Source organism: Rhodotorula paludigena (assembly GCF_050403205.1).
Source record: "Rhodotorula paludigena JCM10292 DNA, Rt_paludigena_JCM10292v1_ctg56, whole genome shotgun sequence".
Taxonomy (NCBI): Eukaryota; Fungi; Basidiomycota; class Microbotryomycetes; order Sporidiobolales; family Sporidiobolaceae; genus Rhodotorula; species Rhodotorula paludigena.
This window is the reverse complement of record NW_027481402.1, coordinates 95,766-116,329: the sequence shown is the minus strand read 5'-3', so window position 1 is coordinate 116,329 and position 20,564 is coordinate 95,766. Positions and strand designations below refer to the sequence as shown.

At 63.0% G+C, this 20,564-nt stretch overlaps 9 protein-coding genes across 9 annotated transcripts; 3 read left to right on the top strand and 6 right to left on the bottom strand.

Annotated features, from left to right (window-relative positions):
* Positions 1-20: 20 nt before the first annotated feature.
* On the top strand, positions 21-2,733 carry JCM10292_004655 (uncharacterized protein; the record flags this gene model as incomplete). The annotated part of the gene is made up of 3 exons (XM_076651757.1): positions 21-1,579; positions 1,719-2,148; positions 2,212-2,733. 3 exons carry the CDS (start codon positions 21-23, stop codon positions 2,731-2,733), a joined length of 2,511 nt encoding a protein of 836 aa, XP_076502726.1.
* A 463-nt stretch (positions 2,734-3,196) lies between these two features.
* Positions 3,197-5,433, bottom strand: JCM10292_004654 (vWA domain-containing protein; the record flags this gene model as incomplete). Its single annotated transcript, XM_076651756.1, has 10 exons — positions 3,197-3,250; positions 3,333-3,671; positions 3,750-3,833; positions 3,905-4,210; positions 4,270-4,561; positions 4,643-4,663; positions 4,786-4,883; positions 5,019-5,038; positions 5,111-5,137; positions 5,307-5,433. The coding sequence occupies 10 exons, from the start codon at positions 5,431-5,433 to the stop codon at positions 3,197-3,199; spliced, it is 1,368 nt and encodes a 455-aa protein (XP_076502725.1).
* Positions 5,434-5,596: 163 nt separating this feature from the next.
* On the bottom strand, positions 5,597-6,796 carry JCM10292_004653 (F-box protein; the record flags this gene model as incomplete). The annotated part of the gene is made up of 1 exon (XM_076651755.1): positions 5,597-6,796. One exon carries the CDS (start codon positions 6,794-6,796, stop codon positions 5,597-5,599), a length of 1,200 nt encoding a protein of 399 aa, XP_076502724.1.
* Positions 6,797-7,337: 541 nt separating this feature from the next.
* Positions 7,338-10,662, bottom strand: GEM1 (ERMES complex Ca(2+)-binding regulatory GTPase GEM1; the record flags this gene model as incomplete). The annotated part of the gene is made up of 13 exons (XM_076651754.1): positions 7,338-7,641; positions 7,699-7,823; positions 7,887-7,958; positions 8,024-8,155; positions 8,228-8,846; positions 8,943-9,091; positions 9,150-9,234; positions 9,304-9,749; positions 9,809-9,846; positions 9,926-10,075; positions 10,168-10,233; positions 10,321-10,427; positions 10,589-10,662. The coding sequence occupies 13 exons, from the start codon at positions 10,660-10,662 to the stop codon at positions 7,338-7,340; spliced, it is 2,367 nt and encodes a 788-aa protein (XP_076502723.1).
* Positions 10,663-10,805: 143 nt separating this feature from the next.
* On the top strand, positions 10,806-11,214 carry JCM10292_004651 (uncharacterized protein; the record flags this gene model as incomplete). Its single annotated transcript, XM_076651753.1, has 3 exons — positions 10,806-10,902; positions 10,971-11,026; positions 11,092-11,214. The coding sequence occupies 3 exons, from the start codon at positions 10,806-10,808 to the stop codon at positions 11,212-11,214; spliced, it is 276 nt and encodes a 91-aa protein (XP_076502722.1).
* A 1,571-nt stretch (positions 11,215-12,785) lies between these two features.
* Positions 12,786-15,697, bottom strand: JCM10292_004650 (uncharacterized protein; the record flags this gene model as incomplete). The annotated part of the gene is made up of 17 exons (XM_076651752.1): positions 12,786-12,888; positions 12,953-12,992; positions 13,161-13,222; positions 13,275-13,362; positions 13,420-13,492; positions 13,583-13,647; positions 13,705-13,725; positions 13,783-13,905; positions 13,959-14,034; positions 14,087-14,272; positions 14,331-14,465; positions 14,525-14,586; positions 14,692-14,784; positions 14,895-14,919; positions 15,009-15,125; positions 15,184-15,351; positions 15,545-15,697. The coding sequence occupies 17 exons, from the start codon at positions 15,695-15,697 to the stop codon at positions 12,786-12,788; spliced, it is 1,590 nt and encodes a 529-aa protein (XP_076502721.1).
* Positions 15,698-16,394: 697 nt separating this feature from the next.
* JCM10292_004649 (uncharacterized protein) lies at positions 16,395-17,170 on the bottom strand (the record flags this gene model as incomplete). The annotated part of the gene is made up of 6 exons (XM_076651751.1): positions 16,395-16,497; positions 16,556-16,592; positions 16,727-16,756; positions 16,846-16,880; positions 16,940-17,027; positions 17,080-17,170. The coding sequence occupies 6 exons, from the start codon at positions 17,168-17,170 to the stop codon at positions 16,395-16,397; spliced, it is 384 nt and encodes a 127-aa protein (XP_076502720.1).
* Positions 17,171-17,247: 77 nt separating this feature from the next.
* On the bottom strand, positions 17,248-19,016 carry JCM10292_004648 (uncharacterized protein; the record flags this gene model as incomplete). The annotated part of the gene is made up of 9 exons (XM_076651750.1): positions 17,248-17,293; positions 17,415-17,535; positions 17,602-17,677; positions 17,761-17,859; positions 17,919-17,928; positions 18,000-18,076; positions 18,180-18,275; positions 18,336-18,425; positions 18,534-19,016. 9 exons carry the CDS (start codon positions 19,014-19,016, stop codon positions 17,248-17,250), a joined length of 1,098 nt encoding a protein of 365 aa, XP_076502719.1.
* Positions 19,017-19,836: 820 nt separating this feature from the next.
* Positions 19,837-20,528, top strand: JCM10292_004647 (uncharacterized protein; the record flags this gene model as incomplete). Its single annotated transcript, XM_076651749.1, has 5 exons — positions 19,837-19,939; positions 20,041-20,114; positions 20,178-20,225; positions 20,290-20,370; positions 20,430-20,528. 5 exons carry the CDS (start codon positions 19,837-19,839, stop codon positions 20,526-20,528), a joined length of 405 nt encoding a protein of 134 aa, XP_076502718.1.
* Between the last annotated feature and the right edge of the window lie 36 nt (positions 20,529-20,564).

The following is a 20,564-nucleotide window of genomic DNA, read 5'->3' as shown; positions in this document are numbered from 1 at the left end:
CAACACCAAGCCTCCGAGTCATGAGCGACGCACTCGCCCGACTCCCGCTCCTGAGCGGATCCGACGCCGAGCAGGCCGACTTGACCGTCACAGCGCTCGCCCAGGCGTACGGCGCTCTCCAGGCGGGCAAGATGCCCACGACTGAGCAGGTCGTCAGCGGCGTCCGCAAGATCCTAAACTCGAGCCTCCTCCAGCCCGACGTCGCCCGCCAGGTCGCCAACAAGGTCGGCGGCGGAAAGCTCTCGAAGCGCGGCCGCAACTTCGTCGTCGCCGAGCGCCGCGTCCTCGAGGCCCTCGCCCGCCTCGCGCTCGAGAAGAACGACGACGACAAGATCCAGCAGTTCCTCTGGGACGCCCGCCACGCCGGCATCGACGACGTCAGCGTCGACGGCGAGCTCAGCGTCCGCCTCCCGCGCCCGCCCGTCCCGTCGACCGACGAGCTCAAGGACTCGGCCCACTCGCTACACGAGCTCATGTCGGCCCTCCTCACGAGCAAGGAGATCCGCTACATCCTCTCCGACTCGGTCAACCTCTTCCGCGTCATCTTTGCCGACGCCCTCGACGAGCTCGCCGAGGGCGAGGTGGCGGCCATCAGGGCGACCAAGAAGGCCGCGCGCGACGTCCGCCCGACCGACGAGCAGATCAAGCAGCACAACGCCGGCATCGAGGACCGCTTCGGCGCCGAGCACTGGGAGGACGTCGTCGGCAACCTCCAGGACGCCCGCAAGCAGGTCCGCCGCGGGTACGAGGACAAGCGCGACGACACGCTCCGCAAGGGCGTTAAGAAGGGCCGCGCCCTCGTCCACTACGTCGACGAGAAGCTCCCGACCGACACCAAGGACGCCGTCATTGAGCGCTTCCGCCGCGTCGTCGGCGAGATCCAGTCCAAGCCCGAGTACCAGGACGCCGTCAACACGCTGTCGCACCTCGCGCGCAAGTACTTCAACCTCGCGCGCGACGAGCTCGAGAAGACGGCCGAGCAGAGCAAGGCCAAGCTCGACAAGCTCGAGGTCGAGCCCGACGACGAGGCCAAGGACGCCGTGACGCAGCTGCGCCGCATCATCGAGTCGTTCACCGGCCCGCTCGAGCCCGCCCTCCAGGCCGCGAGCGCCCTCCACCAGGACCTCAAGGGCGACGAAAAGGTGCAGCAGGTCTGGCACGAGTTCGACGTCCTCCTCGACCGCGCCATCAACGACCCGGGCTACATCACGACGAGCAAGGCGTCGCGCCGCTTTGAGAACATCTACGACCGCGCGCGCGCCATCGTCGAGTCGAACGCCGACTGGAAGCGCGACGCCAAGGCGTTTGTCGACGAGGCCAGCAAGCTCCTCGACCATGCCGCCAACGACCAAGCTCTCGTCGCGGTCGGTGACGCATTTGAAGACCTGGGCGACGCAGTGGCAGAGTTCGCCAAGACGGGTTACAACTTGGTGGGCGTCGACGGTGGCGACCTCTGGAAGGACCTGTCGACCGTCTTCCTCCCGCGCCTCCTCGGCTCGCTCAAGAGCATCCCGCTTCCGCGCGTCGAGTTCACCAGCGAGGACGTCGACCTCATCATCGACAACATCAAGTTCGAGTCGTGCGTCCATCCTTCTGGTTCCTGCTCGGGCTGTCGGCATGATCGCCCAGGCATGGTTGCCTGGGCGTTCTTCCGGCCAGAAGCCTTTCGGGACTGAAATGCTCGACGATCCTCGCTGACTTCCGCGACCACTCCACAGTGCCTCGTTCGTCCCCGATGCCGCCCACTTCAAGAGCAACATCGAGTTCTCGACGAAGAAGGGCTACGCGGCGTACGCGAGCGAGTTTGCCACGACGACGACGCTCGTCTTTGCCGGCCTGCGCATGGCTGCCACCGACATCAGCTACTACGTGCACAAGAAGACGGGCTGGATCGGCATCGAGGACTCGGGCCTGCTCGACGTCACGCTCGGCAACCCGCACGACTCGAAGGCGCACGACGGCCTCGACGTGACGCTCGTCCTGTCGAACGCGACCGAGGGCGACCGCGAGTCGTTCTTCAAGCTCGAGAAGGTCGACGTCCAGCTCGAGGGCTTTGACGCGCGCATCCGCCAGTCGAACCACCCGGTCCGCGCCTGGTTCGCCTCGGGCGCGCTTCGCGTCTTCCTCGAGGCCAAGATCAAGGAGGTGGTGCGTCCCGCTTTTCATACGCGCTGACACCGTCGATTACATACTAACTCACGACATTTACAGCTCGAGGACCAATTCTCCGAGGCATTCAAGGCGCTCGACAAGCAGCTCTACCTCCTCCACTACAAGTCGCTCGGCGCATACGGTGCGGCGCCCAATCCGCTTGCGTACGTGCGCGGCCTCCTCAACACGGGCGCGTCGTCCTCGTCGCTGTACGACGAGGTCACATCGACGGGCATCCGCAAGGTCGGCCCCAAGGGCGAGTGGGTCCTCTCGGTCGGGGTCGAGGAGGAGCTCCTCCCGGGCAAGCGCACGCTCCTCGGCCGCAAGGGCGAGGACATTGTCGGCCGCAAGCGCTCGACCGAGGCGCTCCTCGAGGAGGGCCGCAACGAGCTCGTCGGCGCTGCGCGCGAGGCGGGCGTCAGCGTCGACTCGCTCCGCGGCGAGGCGTACGAGGTCGGCGACGCGCTCGACGAGGCTGTCGACTCGGAGACGCGCAACGCGCGTAAGGCGGCGAGCCGCCGCAAGCGCGAGGAGGTGCGCAAGGACGGCTGGAAGAGCGACGCGTTCGACCTCGCCGCCTGAGTCGCTCGTCCCCGTGCGAGCGAGGATTCAGAGTAATCGCTGCGTGTGCTCAGTTGTTGGACGTCTTTCTAGCTTAGTGCCCTTCAGTGCAGTTTGTTGCGACCGCTTTCTTGTCGTGCCTGTAGCATAATCCCCCCATTTCGCATCTCCCGTAACGTCTGCCTTTCGTCAAGCCTCCCTGTGGCCATGTGAGAACGTGAGAGTATATTGCGTACGCCTGTAAGAAAGAGACGAATCCATTCGAGAAGAAGGTCAAGAAGGGGCGAAGGACGACAAGATCGCTCGGGACCGCAACACGTTGACAACGACGAGGGCAGTAGAGTGCGGAAGGACAGCATGCGAGGGGACACGAGAGGATATCAAGAACGACGAGAGAGGTACGAGACGGGCAAGAAGAGCGAACATGCGAGCGGCGTTGCGAGCGAGTAACGTGAGAGGAGGCGGGACGGAGGGCGCGAGAAGATCACGCTCGTGGCGGGGCAGTGCGCCATGCGGAAGCGATGGTGATACGCTTGGCCTGTTGCGAAAACAGAGCATCGCGCATCGCCCAAGTCAGCATTTGGCTCGCTCGGCGTCAATGCGACTGCGCTCGCACACACCTGCTCGAGCGAGATGCCAGCGAAACGCAGCTCGACACTCTGCGCCAGCTTGTCGACCTCGTCCGAGTCCTCGACCTTGGGTGCGTTCTCGGCGCCGACGACGAGCGGCGCGTCGGCGACGCTGAGCCCTGCGCCGGCTGCGAACGGCTTGAACTCGGAAATGACGCGGCGTGTGGGGGAGGTCCCGGGCGAGCCAGCGACGGCAGAGGTGGAAGACGGGGACGAAGAGCCGGGACGGGGCGGGAGAGAGGGGTAGAGGATGTCGGAAGAGGGGCCGCGCATGAAGGACGAGTTGTAGCGCGACTGGAGGTACTTCTCGGTGAAACGCGAGCCGCGGACCTATCCAATCGGGGAGAAGCATTCAGTCACCGATCAGAGTGCTCGCGAGTGTGACGAAATGCGTTGCGATCCGCGCACCTTCTGCAATTGCGGCTTGGCGGCGGCAAGATCTGGCGCGTTGACAAAGACGTCGACGTTATGCCGTGCCTCGTCCGAGTCGCGCTGTGGGCAAGTCGCAACACCGCTCGGACTTCAGCACGCGCCTACACTAGCGAGGGAGAAAAGCGCCGCACATGGATGCTTTCAAACGCAAGCTGCTTCGTCTCCTCTCCTCGCAGTAGCAGCCGCTCGTGCAGCTCCTTGGCGACATCATCGACCGTCTGCATGCCGGCATGGAGGCGCTCGGCGACAGCCTGCCCGACCTCCTGGATGAGGCGCTCCATCTCGAGGTGCTCGAGCGCCGAGCCGACGATGACGTGCGAGAGGAGCGACGCCGTCGTGAGCGGGACGAGGAGCGCAGAGGTGATGACGGTCAGGGCGCGGAACCAGTCGAGGCCGAATTGGTAGCCCGAGAGCGCGGGCTCGCATGCGACGACGAACTGCGGGTGCAGAATGGCAAGAGCACGATCTTCGAGCGCTGCATAGGAACAGAACTCACGAGAGGGATACCCGCCGCCGCCATCTGCCGTGCCAGCACGAGCGGGTCGTCGCCATCCGGCGCGCCCTGCGGGAACCCGTCTCCGTACTCGCCAATGCCGTGACAGGGGGCGTCCGCAATGAGCACCGCCATCTTGGCCGCTGCAGGCCGCCACTCGAGCTCCATCGCAGCCTTGATGCCTGCCGTGACGGCTTCTGGTCCGTCGCCGCCCCCTGAGGCGTAGAGCGATTTGAGCTGCTCCTTCATCGTCGGTACGGAGGAGGTGAAGGGGAAGGACTTGGTGACGAAGGAGCTGTGTGTCGGTTCGAGTCAGCCAAGTAGACCGCTGATTGCCTTACAGAGGGCTTGAGCATCTGGACGGCACGAAGCGCACTTGTCCTGTGGAGGGTGATCACTGCGGGTCCTCGGCATGTCAGCCATACATTCCAGCATCCCGCCAGATAGTCGCACTGTGGAGCGAGGATGCGCGCGCCACAGGCAAGAACGGTAGATGCGCGAAAGGAAGCGGCGACTGACCGGTAGCCGATGAGCCCGATGCGCAGGCAGTCGGCTCTAGGCAAGCTGCCCGAGTGCACGATGTTCTCGCAGATGAGCTCGATGTTCTTGGTCGCGCTCTGGAGGGGCGGCAGAGGTTGGTCGGAAGGGATGGAGAGGTTGCGCGTGAAGGAGGGGGAGCGAGCGTCAGCACTCCGTCGCGGGTTCGCTTGTCCCGCTTAATCGCAGCGGTGTAGACGAGGAGAGGGACGCACTGCAATGTACGAGCCCATGGCTGGCGGGGCAAGGTGCGTCGAACGTCAGCGCGAACCCTCTCAACGAGGACAAGGGGAAACACTCGACGGACACCCGGTGCAGTCGAGGATGAAGACCACTGCGTGCGTGCATGCAGTACGAGCACGGCAGGACGGGACCCAGCCCAGCAGCAAGCGTCGGCGGCGAGAGGAAGCGAGCGTTCAGTCAGTCAGCCGACCTCGAGCCGCTCCGCCGCGCCACCTCGCTCCTGCGCCCGGACAGGAGCACGCGAGCCCAGAGAGACGCACAGTCGAGCATCCGGTCGGGCTCTGCTCGCGCAAACGCCGGCGGCTGGCCCGGGAGCGCCGTCGGGAGGTGCCCCGATCCGAACGACGACAGCTCGCCGAGCGCATCGAGCATGGCGTCCGTCGCCATCGTGTGCACGCTTGCGAGCTTGTGAGGATGGCGCAACGGTCCCCGGCGGAAGAGGTGAGAGAGTGAAGTGAACGAAAGCGACGACAACCGCACAGGCAGGGAGAACGGCGACCAGAACAACGTCGAGTATTCTTTGCGTGCTTCGAGTGCCACAGCTACAGTACTACATCTCCTCGTGCACAGTCCACAGCTCGATACCCAAATCCCCGCATGCCACATCGAGCAGCAGCATTTCTCCCTTCTGCCATATCTGCACCCGGTCGTCCGGCCGGTCGAGAAACTGGTTCCGTGACCACGCGGCGTCCAACTCGAGCCGCTCGAGTTTGCGGAAGTGATCCTGCTCGATGAGCGGGAGAAAGGCCGCGGGAGGAGTGTGCTGTTCGGGTAGACGGAGCTGCCGCAGGCGTTTGGGCAGGTACGCAGGGTAGTACCACACGCTGGCCAAGTCTTCGGGGTCCACTTCCCGCGTGTAGGGGTCGACCGTCAGCGTTAAGGCGGCGAGGGTGCGCGGGAGGGAGCACAGGCTGCGCAGGAGCGACAGCCGGGACCAGATTTCCGTGGTGCCGATGTCGAGCGTGAGCTCGCGCAGGCTGTAGAGGCGGTCCGGGACCGGATCGCTGTACGCAAGCGACCAGGAGAGAGACAGCTTCTGCAGAGAGAATGCAGACGAGGAGAGGAACCAGTCGACCTGGCGCGAGCCGCCCTCGGGATCCCGGATGACCGTGCCAGGGTCGTGGAGTACGAGGGTCTCGAGCGCAGGTGGCGGTTCGACTGATAGCCCGAGCGCGCCGATCCACGTCTCGAGGTGTACGAGGTGCGGGTTGGCGACGATGGCCTTGGCATCGAAAGCGTGTTGCTCGAGCCGACGCAGTCGTTTCCACGGGTCAAAGTCCGGCGGGTCGGCCGCAAAGGCGCCTTCAGCAACGTCGACGACGAGCTCGACGACGTCAGGGAAGGAGCTGTGCAAGTCCCTGATCCACGACCCGTCGAGCCACGTTCCATCCGTGGCGTGTTCGGGGGCATCGAGCGGCAGGTCTTCCCAGATGCCAGGCTGCTGACCCGAGTGCCCGGCTTCGTAAAAGTTGAGCTCGAGGCGGCGGACCGAGTTGCGCCAGCGCGGCGACCGGGCTACGGCGAGGCGCACGGCCTCGCGCTTGGTGAGAAAGCCGAAGAAGTATTCGCCGTCGCCGTGGCCTTCCTCCACAGCGACTTCAAGCGAGAGGACGCCGATGAGGGTCTTGAAGGCGCGCGAGACGAGCCGGCAGCGCGCAACGTCGGCGAGGTCGAGCTGGTCGAGGATGAGCGAGACGAGCTCGGTCGGGAGGACGGCGCGGCGCTGCGTGCACTGCACGGTGAGCCTCATGCACACGCACAGAGAGCTCCAACGGGGACTTGCGGGCCGACTGGGATCTACAAACCAAGCCGCAGCGGGAGCACCACTCGAGGTCGATGACGCCGAGTCGTCTGTTGCGCAGGCAGCGGTGAGCCTATGCGGACTTCTCAGCGAGCAGCACTCGGAGCGCACCCGTCTCGTCCTCGTCGCTCTCCCCCTCGTCTTCTTCGTCCTCGTCCTCCTCATCGCCCTCCGAGTCCAACCCTTCTTCAGCAGAGTCGACAGTGCGCGTGAGCTCCGAGCCCGATTCAGTGACAGGCGACAGAGAGCTTGAGCGATCAGACATTCCGTGAAGCGAGCTGTGCGGCCGAGGGCAACGAGGCAGGCGAAGCACGCGGAAGTGGGAGCGAGTCCCCACATCGGCATTGCTAATGCTGCCAGGCCGTCAGAAGACCGCGTACAGGATGTGTACGATGTGCGCAGCACCTCTAGGCAGCTTCGAGTCTCGCAGCGACGTCGCGACCACCTCATCGTCCACGAGGAGCAGTGTGTCTTCCTTCCCTCAGTCTAGCTACACCCGCCGCATCCCGAGCCAGCCCAACACCGTCCCGAGCACGCCACCCGCCGCATGCACCCCTGCACCCGGCGCCCCACCGCCTCCCCCTCCTCCACCCGATGCGCCCAGCCCCGCGCCGCCCGCACCTCCCGCGCCGAGCAGGTGCCCGCGGCCCCACCGGATCCACCACACGAGCCCGACCGCGAGCGACGCGGTGAGGCCCGCGGACGCGTAGACGTACAGCTGCATGCGCGTGACGGGGAAGCCGAGCAGTGACGAGGCCGACGAACGGTCTGGGCCGTAGGGTAGAGCAGACATTCTGCGGAGGGTCGTTCCTTTAGCACGTGCTGCCCTGCAAGAGTCGAAAGAAACGTACGGCCGAATTGCGATGCGCACGATTGTGTGATACAGGTCGGCAAGCTCGCCGCGCTTGACCGACACGGCGAGCGGCACCCGCACAGACAGCTTGCGGCAGTATGTGTCGGGTTGGACCTCGTGTCGCTAGAGACATGTCGAATTTGTGAGCGGAGCGACCGATGCGCAGAAGAGAGGAGGCGAACGCACCTGCTGCGCGAGGTCGAGATCGCTCTTCGTTGCGACGAACAGCGTCGGGATGTCGTCTAGCTTGTATTGTTGCTGTGTGCCGTCGCCCATGGTCAGTGCACACTCGGCAGCGTGAAAGTAGGACGCGGACTACGCACTCGCAGGTTCGAGAGGTAGCTAAAGCTGTTGGTGTCGCTCGAGTCGTACACAAAGATGAGCACGTCGGCGAGCTCGAGCTTCTTCTTGTTGCGCAGCACCTCGGACTCGTATGTCGAGCCGAATTCTTGTAGCTGTGTTTAGTAAGGTGAGTGTCAGCCCTGCGATGAAATCCAGCCGAGCCATCCGCATCCGGGCCAACTCACCACAAGGTACCGCTCGCCGCCCCCCTCTTCGACACAGTTGACGACGCTCTTGCCCTTGCCCCTCCCGCCCGCGAGCCCTCCCGCGCCTCCATGCCCCGCCAGTGCGCCCGGGTCGACCGCGCCCGCGCCCTTGGGCCACGTCGCCGCCTTCCCGCCCCTCGCCGCCGCCGACGCTGCCGCTCCTCCTCCTCCTCCGCCAACACCGCCGAGCAAGATCGCGCGCGCCGGGTCCTCGTCGCCGGCGCCGCCAAAGCCCTTGCCGACGAACGCGCGCAGGAGGCTCGTCTTGCCGCTGCCCGACGCGCCGAGGACGTAGGCGAGGAAGACGTTGCGCTCGACGGGCGTGCCCTTTCGGCGTGACGGGCGGCGCGGCTTGGTGACCTGCAGGGCGGACGTGGTCGGGAGGAGCTGGTACGAAGGCTCCGAGGATGACGACGAGAGGGACGGGCTGGCGGTGGAAGAGGCGGAGGAGAACGGGTTGCGCCGCAGGGAAGTTGCGGCGGATGGAGTCGAAGGGTACGAAGCGCCGAAGGACGACGACTGCGAGGCGGACGAGTGCGGGTAGCCGAGGTAGGCGAGGTACGAGAGCGTGACCCGAGGCTCGAGCAGCGTCGTCATCCTGCATCACGCGATCATGTCAGCCCTAGCTTCGACGTACTACGCTTGCACGTCTGTCGAGCCCACTGGGAAGCTAACGGGGGAGGGCGACACTCACGACCACTGCGCCAACCACCCTTGCAGCGTGACAGCGCCTTCCGGCGTCGTTATCGTCGTCTCGGGAAACCCGCTCGCGATCCACGGGTTGCCCGGCGAGGTCGAGAAGAGGTTGTCGAGCTCGATGGGCGACAGCGCGCCGTCGTGATCCTGCGCGACCACAGAATGTGAGTAGGAGAGGAGCCGGACAGGGTCGCAGGGGACGCACCTGGTCGAACGACTCGAATACGTCGGTGAAGAACTGGTACCCTCGCGGACTCAGCTCGGCGGTACAGTCGCTCGGGACGTCGAACCTGCATGGGCGCGCCTCAGTCAGAGCCCGCGCGAGAGCCGAGACAAGCGACGCGCGTGCGGTAACGTACCGGGGATGCAAGAACTCCTCGCGAAGCATGAGGTCCTCGCCGTAGCCGAAGCACCTCAGCGCCTTCCACGTCGTCTCGAGGCGGCCCTTCTGGACGAAGTAGGTATGGAGCGCGAGCCAGCCGTCCTCGTTGAGCCCGCCCTCCTCGACGCCGGCACCGTCTGTCATCTGCTCGACGACGTCCTTGACGCCTTCGAGCTCGCGCGCCTGGAGCGGCGCGTCAAAGACGAGGCGCTGGAAGTCGTTGAGCTCGTAGGGCGAGAGGAGGCCGTCGCGATCCGCGTCCACGAGGCGGAAGATGCGCGAGAGGGCAGCGACACAGGCCGGTTTCAGGACGTGTTGCCGCGTGTCGTAGAGGGGAGCAGTAGGGTGGAGGACGGCGTTCTGGGCGAAGAAGAAGACTTCCGAGATGTTGAGCGGAAGGAGTGCAGAGCACTCGACGCAGGTCTGGCGAGTCGCGAACGTCAGCACGCAGGTCGCCGATGCAGATTCGGCATTTCGCGCACCTCGACCTCCTTGTACTCCTGCATGATGGGGACGATTTCTGTGTGCGCAGAACTCAAGTCAGCCACGCTTCTTCACGGACCCACAGACGAGGCGGCTCTCTCGACAGCAGCACGCACCATCCTCGAGCGCTTGGTTGGTCACCTGTCCTTCTCGCAGGTCGATCTTGTTGCCGATGAGGATTACGGGGACGTTGACCCCGAGAGATCGAATCGTCGGAAGCCAGTACGTCGGAACGCGGTCGAACGAGTTGGGGTTGTCGACGGCGTCTGCCACGGTGAGACGCAGACGAGACGAGTCAGGGTGCAAAGAGGTCAGCGAGTCCTCGAAGAGCAAAGCCGCGGCGGGGAAGCCGGCGTACAGACGATGGCGACGACATGGGCCTTGCGGATCTCGTTGACGAGATGGCTGCGGTCTTCTGGTCGTGCTGTGCGATGGGACGCTTGGTTTGATCAGTACTGCGCCATCCAGGAGAGAGGGGAAGCCGCCTGAAGCGAGCTGAGGGCCGACGCACGCGAAGTGTCGATGATGACGGTCGTGACGTCGTGGCCGGGGGTGACGGCGGGCGGGATGGTGACCTCTGGGAGGACGGTGCGCGGTGCGAGGCGGACAAAGGCTTCCCTGCGGGCGAGCGAGGGAGCGTGCGGAGGGTGCGGAGGTGGGGGGACGGTGGCGGAGAGCGTGCAAGGCTCGAGTCAGCGCGCGCGTTCCTGGACAGGTAGCCTCGGGCTGGCACAGCCTGTCCAGCGGTCCAGACTGGCCTCGGAGCGGGTGCGACGCACTTTATGAGGGACGAGATGATGGACGACTTTCCGACGCCCTCGTCGCCGACCAGAGCCACGCGGACGTCTCGCATGGTTGGAGGGAGCAGCAGAGGGGCGCAGGTACCAGGCTAGCCCAAGAACACAGCGAACGGAGCAGTGCAGCGAGTGCAGCGAGGGCCAACGCTCTCCGGAGGCTCTGCGGCGGCGCCTCTTTGGCTCTTAGGGGCTCGCAGCGATGGCGCAGGGCTTCAAGAGCAAGCCGCCCGCCAACACGCACAAGGCAAAGTCGACCACGCAGAAGAAGCTCCAGCCAAAGGACCCCAAAAAGGGCGGCAAGTCGCCTCTCGTCGCCGTCGTCTGCTCGCCGCACCCGCCGCTGACCCTCGCCCGCGCGGTCCAGCCCGCACGGTCGCGCCCAAGAAGGCCGCCGCAGTCGCACAGGGCGTCGTCCACCGCGTGCGTGCCCTCCCGCACCCGAGAGACTCGTCCAAGCTCATGCAACCTCCGCACCATGCTCGCAGAAGAACACGTCCGCCCACTCGTCGAGCATCGAGAAGGGCATCGCCGCACAGGCCCTCGGCCACGGCAAGCTCACCATCATGCGCGGCGCCGCAGAGGACAGCAAGAAGGCTGCCGACAAGTAGATCGGAGGTGGCGGTGCAGGGGGGTCCCGTTCGCCCGTATTGTGTCTTCTGCCGAGTCCGTGTTGTATTCACTGCGTCCTTGTCGCCCGATCATCGCCGAGGACGCTTCCATCGATGGCGTCGACGTGAGCGCCCGGTCCTCTAGCTTGCGATGTCGCCGTTCCTTCGCCTCTGCTTTCTCGCTGCGCCTCTGCTGCCGGCTGGCGTCTCGCAGCCTTTGCAGTGCGGTATGCTCTGCTGGTATGGACCACCCGAAGCTTCGTAGGATGACTCCGATGCGGAACTGGATCGTGTCAGCTCGCGATCCTATTCCTTGCGCTTGATTGCGTTCAGGTTTCGGGCGCCTCTTTTCGCTGCGCTGCACTGCCATCCATTTTTTACAATGTGGACGCGCTCAACAATCGTTATCGCGCATGGAAGCCGTCACCTTCGCTCGCGTTTCGTTGCTCATCCATGCTCATGCTTCCGTTCGGCCCACTTCCCGACGCCCTGCTGTTCTCACGACCTCTTTCAACATACGGCTCTGACAAGGCAGACTGCGCTCCTTCCCGATCTGCAATTGTGCCCCGCGGCCTATGCGCTTTTCCAACCCCTGCTCCTCACGCGGTGGAGTGTTGCGACCTTCGCCTAAACTCACACGGCAGTCACCTTTGCATACAACGGCATACACCGCCATGTTGTCGACCCTCGCTCGCGCCGCCCACATGCGTGTGCTTGCCGTCGCGCGTCCGCCAGACCAGCTCGATGCGCTGAAGGGGCTCGCCATGCTACAACCCGCCAGCCTTGGATCCGTCAAGTGCGGAGGACCTCAACGACGAGCGTCACACGGTGCTGGCAACAGTATTGAGAAGAATGCGGCAGGCAGCACCGTTGCGAGACGCCGAGGCCTTGCTGTTTTCCGGTGCTGCATGCTCTCACTTCTGCCGACGACTTTTTCTCCGGCTTTGTACAGACTTAAATCCCGCTCGCTCTACCGACTCTGTGCTCACGCGGGTTTTTTGAGCAAGCCCCGCCGGCCCGAGCCTCCTCTCCTGATGCTTGACCCTGCCCTTCTCAAGTCGCCAGCACCGCAATTCGTCGGCCTTTCCATCGCTGCTCCCTTCATTCTCATTCGCTCGTCACTCCGACTTTTTTAAAGCTCAGTTAGCAAAGCTGGCGAGCCCGAAGACGCACTGCCTGGGTTGGACTTGCTTGAAGCGTGTTGTGTGCACCGTTGTTCACTGCCGAGATTGCATCCAGAGTGTGACTCGCTCTGTCTCGCGAAATCTAGGCCTCCTAGTGCTCTGCGATCCGCTGGTCAAGCAAGCCATCCTGAGATTCAGTGCATCGCCGGCTTGTTCCGCCTGCAGCGAGTCGTTTCCCTCGCGAGGAGCAATGTGACTCTCACAGAAGCGGATTGACCGAGTTGTTCGAAAAGACGCAAGTCACATGACAGTACGACAACCTTGACAAACCAGACCAGGCTGCCCCGCCCAGCCGAGCGGGCATACCCAAGTCCGAATGAATCCCTTCCGCGCGGCCCCCTCTTCTCCCCTCGAAGCTCTACCCTCCAAGCGCGCCCAATCAGTGATCTAGAAATACGGCTGTGGGCACGCGACGCCCGGAAGCGACGTCGGGACCTTGCGCCCAGTGATGCGGTACCAGTGCTGGACGAGGAGCAGGATGTTCTGCTGGCTGCAAGGGAAAAGCGAGCGAGAGTCAGGGAAAGCCGGGTGACCGGAGAGAGAGAACAGCGTACTCGGCGTTCGAGTTGCCGTTCGGGTAGTAAAGGCTGTAGCCTGCGACATCGAAAGGCGCGAGACGACGAGAAGGTCCCACCATCGACAGTCAGCGTTTGCATTAAAACCCGCGTGGAATCCGGCAAGGAGCGAGTGTCGCAGTGCCTATAAAGGCACAAGCGGTACGAGCGCTTGACCTCGTCCGGCGCGGGTGAAAGCTAAACTCACCGTCGTTGTGCTGCACGAAGTTGCAGCACTGTGCATCGTGACCGAACACGCTCCACGCCATTCTGTGCGTACTGCTGTCAGCCAAGTCTCGGACTAGCGGAGCACAGGACATACGAGCCGAGATAGTTGCCAGCGCCCTCGATTGCGCTGAGGTAGCTCGACAGCGAGACGCCGCCGCCCGTGCTGGTCCAGTCAAACTCGCCTGCGCGCCGCAAAGCGGTCAGCGGCCCGTAATGACCTCTGTGATGGGTAAACGCACCAATGAAGAAGCCCTTCTTTGCGGTCCGGGCGATCTGGATCTCCTTTGATAGGATATCGGTCTTGCGCGGGTACTGCTCGGCCAACCAGTCAGCACCGTCGTCGCTCGGTCAACCAGTCAGCTCCGTCGTCAGGAGCAATGAGAGGAGTGAGGCAAGACGCACGCCGTGGTCCGTCACGATGTCTACGGTAGGAACCTGGAGTCCAGCGGGAGTTGCGCCAGTCGTGTCTGGGAGGGCAAAGGTGATCAGTTGCGGTCTTGCCATTGCCCGGCTTGAGAGCGTACAATTCCACAGGCCGTTTGTGCCTGCACAAGACACACGGGTCAGCTGTGACAGCATTTGAGGCAGCGGAAGTAACGCACCATCAATGACAAGGTGATTCTTGTCGATCGACTTGATCGCGTTGATGACGGCAGTGGTCCATGCAGCGGGCGGCCAGGCCTCTGCATTCATGTATCCTCCCCACTCGTTGCCCGTCTCCCATGCTGCAGCAACTGGAATGAGCGATTGAAAGCAATGAACGGAAGGTTTGACGCACCAAGAATGGTAGGGTCATCAGCCCATCGCTTGCCAGTGTAGACGTTCGTATGCGAGAGAAGCTTTTTGACGTAGACCTGCATGGCTAATGTTAGCGGCTGAGGGGGAACCAGCGGGAATGTAGCTCGCCGTGAAAGCGTTCAAGGCGTATTGATTCGTGAAGAACTGGGCGCCTTTGTTGGCTTGCGAGACACCGGTGAAGCGCAGGATGTCGTATTTTCCGCCGTGATAGAAATCGTAGTTGTCGGAGAGAGGCATAATCACGCGCAGACCGTACTGCCCGGCAGCGTAGATCACATAATCGTGGATGTCCCACTGCAAAAGGCAGAGTTAGTCACAGCCAGTCGTGAAGGCCGCAGAAAGATCTGCGCACCGCGACATCCGGCCAGACGTTATTGCTCGGCTCGAGATTATACGGATTGTTCGCGCCGATCGAGACGCCGCATGTGTGGAGGCGGACGGTGTTGGCGCCCATAGCGACAGCAATCGCGAGCGCTTCTCGGACGCGCTGGAAGATGGCGCAATCAGCGAGGCCATCGGAAAAGGCCTTTGAACGCGATCACGCACGCCCTTGTCCGTGTAGTAGCCGAACGGCGAGACGTTCTCGTCCTGACACAGCCAGTAGATGTCTGCCGGGCGCAACGCATAATCAGTTGAGCTGCTGCCCTGTAGTGAAAAGAGGAGACGGGCGTGCGCAGTGAGCCTCGGTGGAGGCTGCCGGAAGCTAGACTTACTCGGTCCAGCGATACGATAGTTTGCGCCATTCAGTGTAAGCTGCTGGCTTCCAGCCGCTCGCTTCACGAAGGTCGTAGGTTTGGGTAAAGTGCCTGTGATCAGACATAGCGGTCAGAGACAGGGCTCTGTGGAAACAGCAACCGAGCGGCGTACCGGTGCCCGAGATAGTTGTTGCTCCGCCATTGTACCTGGGTGCACAGACTGGTGCAGCTGTGGTAATAGCCGCTCTGCAGACGTTCTGACGCGTCAGCTCCGCGCCCATGCGTCTCGTTATCCCGCCCATGCAGGCGAGCAATTGAACGGAAGCCGTGCTCACGGCTTCAAAGTAGTCGTTGTAGTTGTTGTCACACTGGTTGCGCGCTGTAGGGAAGTCGTCGTGGGGGTCGTCGTGGTGGTTGTCGGAGTGGTCGTGCGCTGCACGGAAGTCGTCGTTCTTCAATTCGCGAATCAGCGAGTCGTTCTCGCTAATCTTATCTGGACCTAGCACTCACGTAGGCGTCGTGGTCGTAGGTCGAGTCGTAGTACTCGTTACTGCCGTCGTAGTAGACGGCCCGGCCGTACTGGTATTGATCGTACTCGTCTGGACCGCCGACACAGTAGTTGTCGTGGTTCGCACCGCCGCAGCTGATGAGCTCGACAGAGCCGCCGCCAGGCTCGCGCTGCAAGTAATCAGCAAGGGTGTGGGCGAACAGAACGTGAAGCCGGCATTGGAAAGACCATCGAGCAAAAAGAGCGAAGGAGGAACGACGAGCGGACAAAGTCAGCGCTGGAACGTCTGAGGAACGGCAAAGCGGGAAGGACAGACCTGCTTCGCGCCGCTGCCAGCGAGCTCGCCGCCTGTGCAAAAGGCACCCGCGTAGCCCGCTTGTCGAGCTGCGCGACACCATCCAGGTCGACCCGTCGCCGCCCGCGCAGCGTTTCTGCCCGATCACCGCTACTCGACGGCACTGCAGCGGCCGTGAGGGACAAGAAGCACAGCAGAACGAGCCTGCTGAGAGAGAGCATGGCTGCAGAAGCCCGTAAGCAAGTCGTACAACCGCAAGGCTCTCTGGACCGGGACAGCTGATGAGAAGGAGAAGCCAAGAACCACCGCCAGCAGACAAGCACACCTGCGCCGCCCGATCATTGTCGCTGCACAGGAGGCGATCCAGGCATCGGGCGACTCTCCCGGACATGCGAGAGGCGGAGGGAGAGAAGCGATCGAGGCGGTCGAGACCATCGTCTGCGGCGACTGCCCGTGCTCCGCGACCCAGGGCGTGCTGGTGCACGCGGATCTTCAGAGGCGCGCATTTGTCTGACCGCAAAGAGCGATCGTAAATGCCGGAAGTGCGGCGAGAGCAATCGCTGCAAAGGAAGAGCAGCTGGCGCGACAGACGGACCTGGCGCCTATCGCTTGCTATCGTCCGCCCCGACTCGGAACTCGTCGCGGGACTCACCCGCACATAGCACGGCGGAATCGAGCCCCTGAACAGCTCGCTCGAAGGCACCAGGCAGAGTTCTGCCCTTTCACGCTCAACTCCTTCGCCCTTCAATCGGCAAACGTCTAATAAATGAGAGCGCGTCGAGTTGCATGCACGGATAGCAACGACGAATAGATAAGCTGCAAAACGTTCGCGAACAAACAACGAAGAGGAGAAGACCCGAATCATGCTGCTCATCAAGCAGTACCCGTACTTCTCCCGCCTGCCGAGACTTGAGCTCTTCAGAACTCGGGCTGCGGAAGGGTGACGCCGACGAGCTGGCTCGGTGGCGTGAGGTTGCGCATGCGGTACCAGTGCTGGACCACCTTGAGGATATTGGCTTGGCTGAAGGGGAAAGTCGGGTCAGACAGTGGTACTTTGGGTAGCAGGAGACGGGGCGTACTCGGCAAGCGAGTTGCCATTGGGATAGTACATGCTGTCTGTGAGCGGGCAAGGGCAGGAAAGAGCAACGCGGTGTGCATCGGCGCGAGCGAGACGTGGAGCAGTCGGCGGTAGATGCTAACGGTCAGCGGTGCTGCTCTGCAGACAGGTCTCTGAGGGAGTAGGCTCTCACAACCGTCATTATGGCTGATAAAGCGGCAGCCTGCACAGCAGTACACGCAAGCCGGACGAGAATCAGCAATGAACCGGCCGAGAACTTTGCAGAGAGATGCTCGGCGGCATGCAGCGTACCGTCCGGCTCATGTCCCATGACGTTCCAGATCATGCTGTACGTTAAGAGCCTCAGCATTGTCCACGGGCGCCAGATATTTGTGTAGAGACGTACTCGCCGATGTTCGGCTTGTTAGCCTCGATGAGGGCGAGGTACGCGTCGAGCGAGACCGAAGACTGGGTCGTCGTCCAGTCGTACTCGCCTGCAGGAGCATCAGCGCCTGCAGACTAGCGACGGCAGCCCAGATAGCGCACCGATGAGGAAGTTCTTGAAGAAGCGCTGCGAAATCTCGATCTCGCGCTGGATGATGCCCGTGTTCCGCGGGTAGCCGTGATCCGTGATCATCTGTGAGTAGCGAAGGCCAACAGCAGGAGCAATAGCGTTGGTCGAGTCTGCGAGATTGCACGTAAGCGGCCAGACAGCTAGACCTGGAGCATTGACACGTACAATTCCAGAAGCCGTTCGTTCCTGCGAGACAGACAGGTCAGTATTCCACGGTCGTTGGTCGAGCAGAAGCAAAGGGTTCGCACCGCTGCACAAGCAAAAGAGTCAGTGAACGAACCGCTTTGAGAAGGCGAGCACGACGCACTCGAGGAGCAGGTGACGGGTATCGAAGCGGCGGATGTAGTTATTAATCTGGGTTGTCCACGACGCAGGAGGCCACATCTCGGCCTCGATGTAGCCGCCGAGCTCGTTGCCAGTCTCCCACGCTGCAGGCAAGAGCGGTCAGAAATTAGACTGACACGGTGTACACAGAAGGCACGGGCCGGACGAACCAAGAATGGTAGGGTCATCGACGTAGCGCACGCCGGTGTATGAATTGGTGCGCTGCATGAACTTGTCGATGTACCACTTTGGTGCGCAGAAAGCAGAGTCAGGGAAGTCCGTGCGCCCTTGTCATTCGCCGAGTGGGCAAGCGAGTCGTCGAGACGTACCAGATACGCGCTGATGACAGCGCGATTCGTGTAGAACGCAGCGCCGCCGTTCGCCAAGCTGGCGCTGCGGAAGTTGAGATAGTCGTACTTGCCGCCGTGCTGCAGACACCAAGCTTTAGCTTTTGGACCGCGTCCGAACAAAATGAGGTGTGTCGCACGTAGTACGCACTGTGCATGGCCAAGGCGAGACGGCGATCAGCTTGCTGCGCAGCGCTAAGATGCAGGAAGAACAAGCGCACTAGTTGTCCGTCAGAACCCAGATGATCCGGAGTCCATACTCGCGAGCCGCAAAGAGCACGTAGTCACGGATGTCCCACTGAAGTACAGAAGGGAATTCAGGAGGGGGTCAGGTCGTTCGTCAGTTTCCAGTGCTTGCCATGAAGAAGCGTCGCCCGCCGACGAAGGGAGCTAAGACGCACAGCAGCCTCGTTGAGGTTGTTCACCGTCGGCTCGAGGTTGTACGGGTTGCGACCCGCGTACGTGCCAACCGAGATGCCGCATGAGTGGGCGCGAATCTGAAGAAGGAAGGATGAGCGAAACGAGCTGCTGTAACACCAGAGCGAGCAAGCGCGCACCGTGTTGGCGCCCATGGCAACAGCGATAGCGAGCGCTTCGCGCACTCGGCGCTTGTCGGTGTAGCTGCCAAGGGGACCGTAGTTCTCGTCCTGCGTGAGCGTAAGCCGAGAGTCAGCCTTGATTGCCACGACCCGGACCAGCCCCGGCAGTCCAGCAGACCCCTGCTCCAGTACAGCATCGCAGAGACAGTGACACACCTGGCAAAGCCAGTAGATGTTGGGTCCGACAATGGTGAAAGGTTGGTTGTTGAGGCGGAGGAAGACCTCGCGCGGCGCCTTCGTCACGAATGTTGTAGGCCTGGGAAGCGTCCCCGTGCCCGTGATCATGCTCGGCGCGACGTAGGTTGGAGCGCACGTCGCAGGCCAGGTCGTCGTCGCTGCGACAAGGGCGCGTGTCGGCGAGTTCGGGTCGAACTGACCCGCTGCAGGGGTCGTCTGGCTCGCAGGCGTCGTCACGGACGAGCGCGACGTGGTCGGTGTCGGCGCATTCGACGTTGTCTCGTAGGCGTAGGCGGGAGTCGTCGTCGGCGAGTAGGTGGTCGCGCGGTCGGGCGGATACCGCTTGTCGAGCTTGTGCGCGAACTCGGCGTGGCGCTTTACGCGCTCGTCGTGCGCCTCAGCGCCACCGAACTGACAGGCAAGTGCCGCAAGGGCAAGGAGGGTCAGAGACGCGTATCGCATCTCGAATGTTTATCGGCGGCGGCGGCGCGTCGAGCGAGCAGGGTGTTCAAACGAGTGTAAGGGGGCGCGCAGCCCAGTCCAGGGGGTCCGACAAGCACAAAGCAGCACAGCAAAGAGTCTAAGCACGTCCAAGGCCGGAACAAGGCGCTGAGGAACAGCCTCGAGCGGTTCTCCGGCTCGATCGCGCAGCACAGAGGAATGCGCGTGGTGCTCTCGATTGCGACGCGTCCCGGGCCGCTGCCGAGCTGTGCGCAGCCGCACTCGAGCTTGGAAGCGCCGCAGCTCGCGGCTTGCGGCAAGTCCGGCGGAGACAGGCGGTTGCGCTCGAGGAGGACGAGGTTGGTGCGACTCCTGCAGCAGCCCGCATCTTAGCCTTCCCTGCAGGCATCCTAGTGACACGCGTACGCAGCATATTGGACCCTCACATCGTCGCCGGGAGCGACTTGGGTCGGCTCGACAGACCATCGTGAGCCAGCACACGGACGGGCGCCGCTCAGCCAGCCGTATGCCCAATACTGTACTCTGCAACTCTCCAGAACTCGTGCACGGCGGAGAGCAGCGGATGCAGAGTGAGGCGCGGTCTGTCGATCGGTTTACAGCAGGGGGAAGTCGCTGCCCGCCTCGCCTCGTGAGCCGGCGCAACTCGAGTCTGCTGCTTGTCCACTCCGACTTGCGCGCTGCCATCCCTCCGAGCGAGAGTGCCCGACAGTGCTCGGGCTTGCAGCTACCGCCCGGCCGAATCGACGTTCTGCGCGACGACCTTCGCCTCGTCGCTTGCACCGGTTCACTCGGCGCTCTCCCTCCCGGCCATCCTCCCGCAATGGCCGCGCCCTTCGTCGAGCACCCCAAGCAGGCATACACCGAGCCGCTCGGCCCTGAAGGCGAGCCAATTCGCGCGGTTCTGCTCGGGCAGCACCCCACTCGTGCGTCTTGAGTATCCATATCCCCCCGTCACAGCTTACCTGAACGCTGGGGAGCTCACGCTGACGCTTTCTCGCTCTGTGTTTGTCCTCGCTCGACGCAGGCGTGCTGGCGCTGAGCCATCTTATCAACGAAGACAATCTCCTGCGAATTGTTGCGGGTGTTTCCGATATTCTCGTACGCATGCGACTCGCTTGTTCCACGCGCACGACGAAGGCTGACAGCTCTGTGCGACCACAGGACTGTGGTGTCGTGCTGAACGCGCAAATACCGCGGGTCAATCTCCTCGTGCGTCCGCTACCTGATTCCCTGAAGCTTGCGCACCCCAATAAAGTCCGCCCGCCGCGCGCAGATCTGCGGCGGCTACTTTGAGCTCGTTGACGTGCGGGACATGCTCGCCGAGGTCGCCAACCCTGATCTGCGGCTGCTGAAAGTTCGTCTGTCCTGCCCTCGTCGCCTTGGCTCCTGCTGACTCGTGAGTTATTCGTGCAGGTGCCAGAAGGGCTCATGATGGAAGGCGGCGGACCTCCAGCCGTCAAGGCGTGGATCTACGAGCAGCTCCGCGCCAACACCTTCACGCCTGTCAAATGATCTTCGCCCACTCTCGACTGCTTCGCATCACGATCG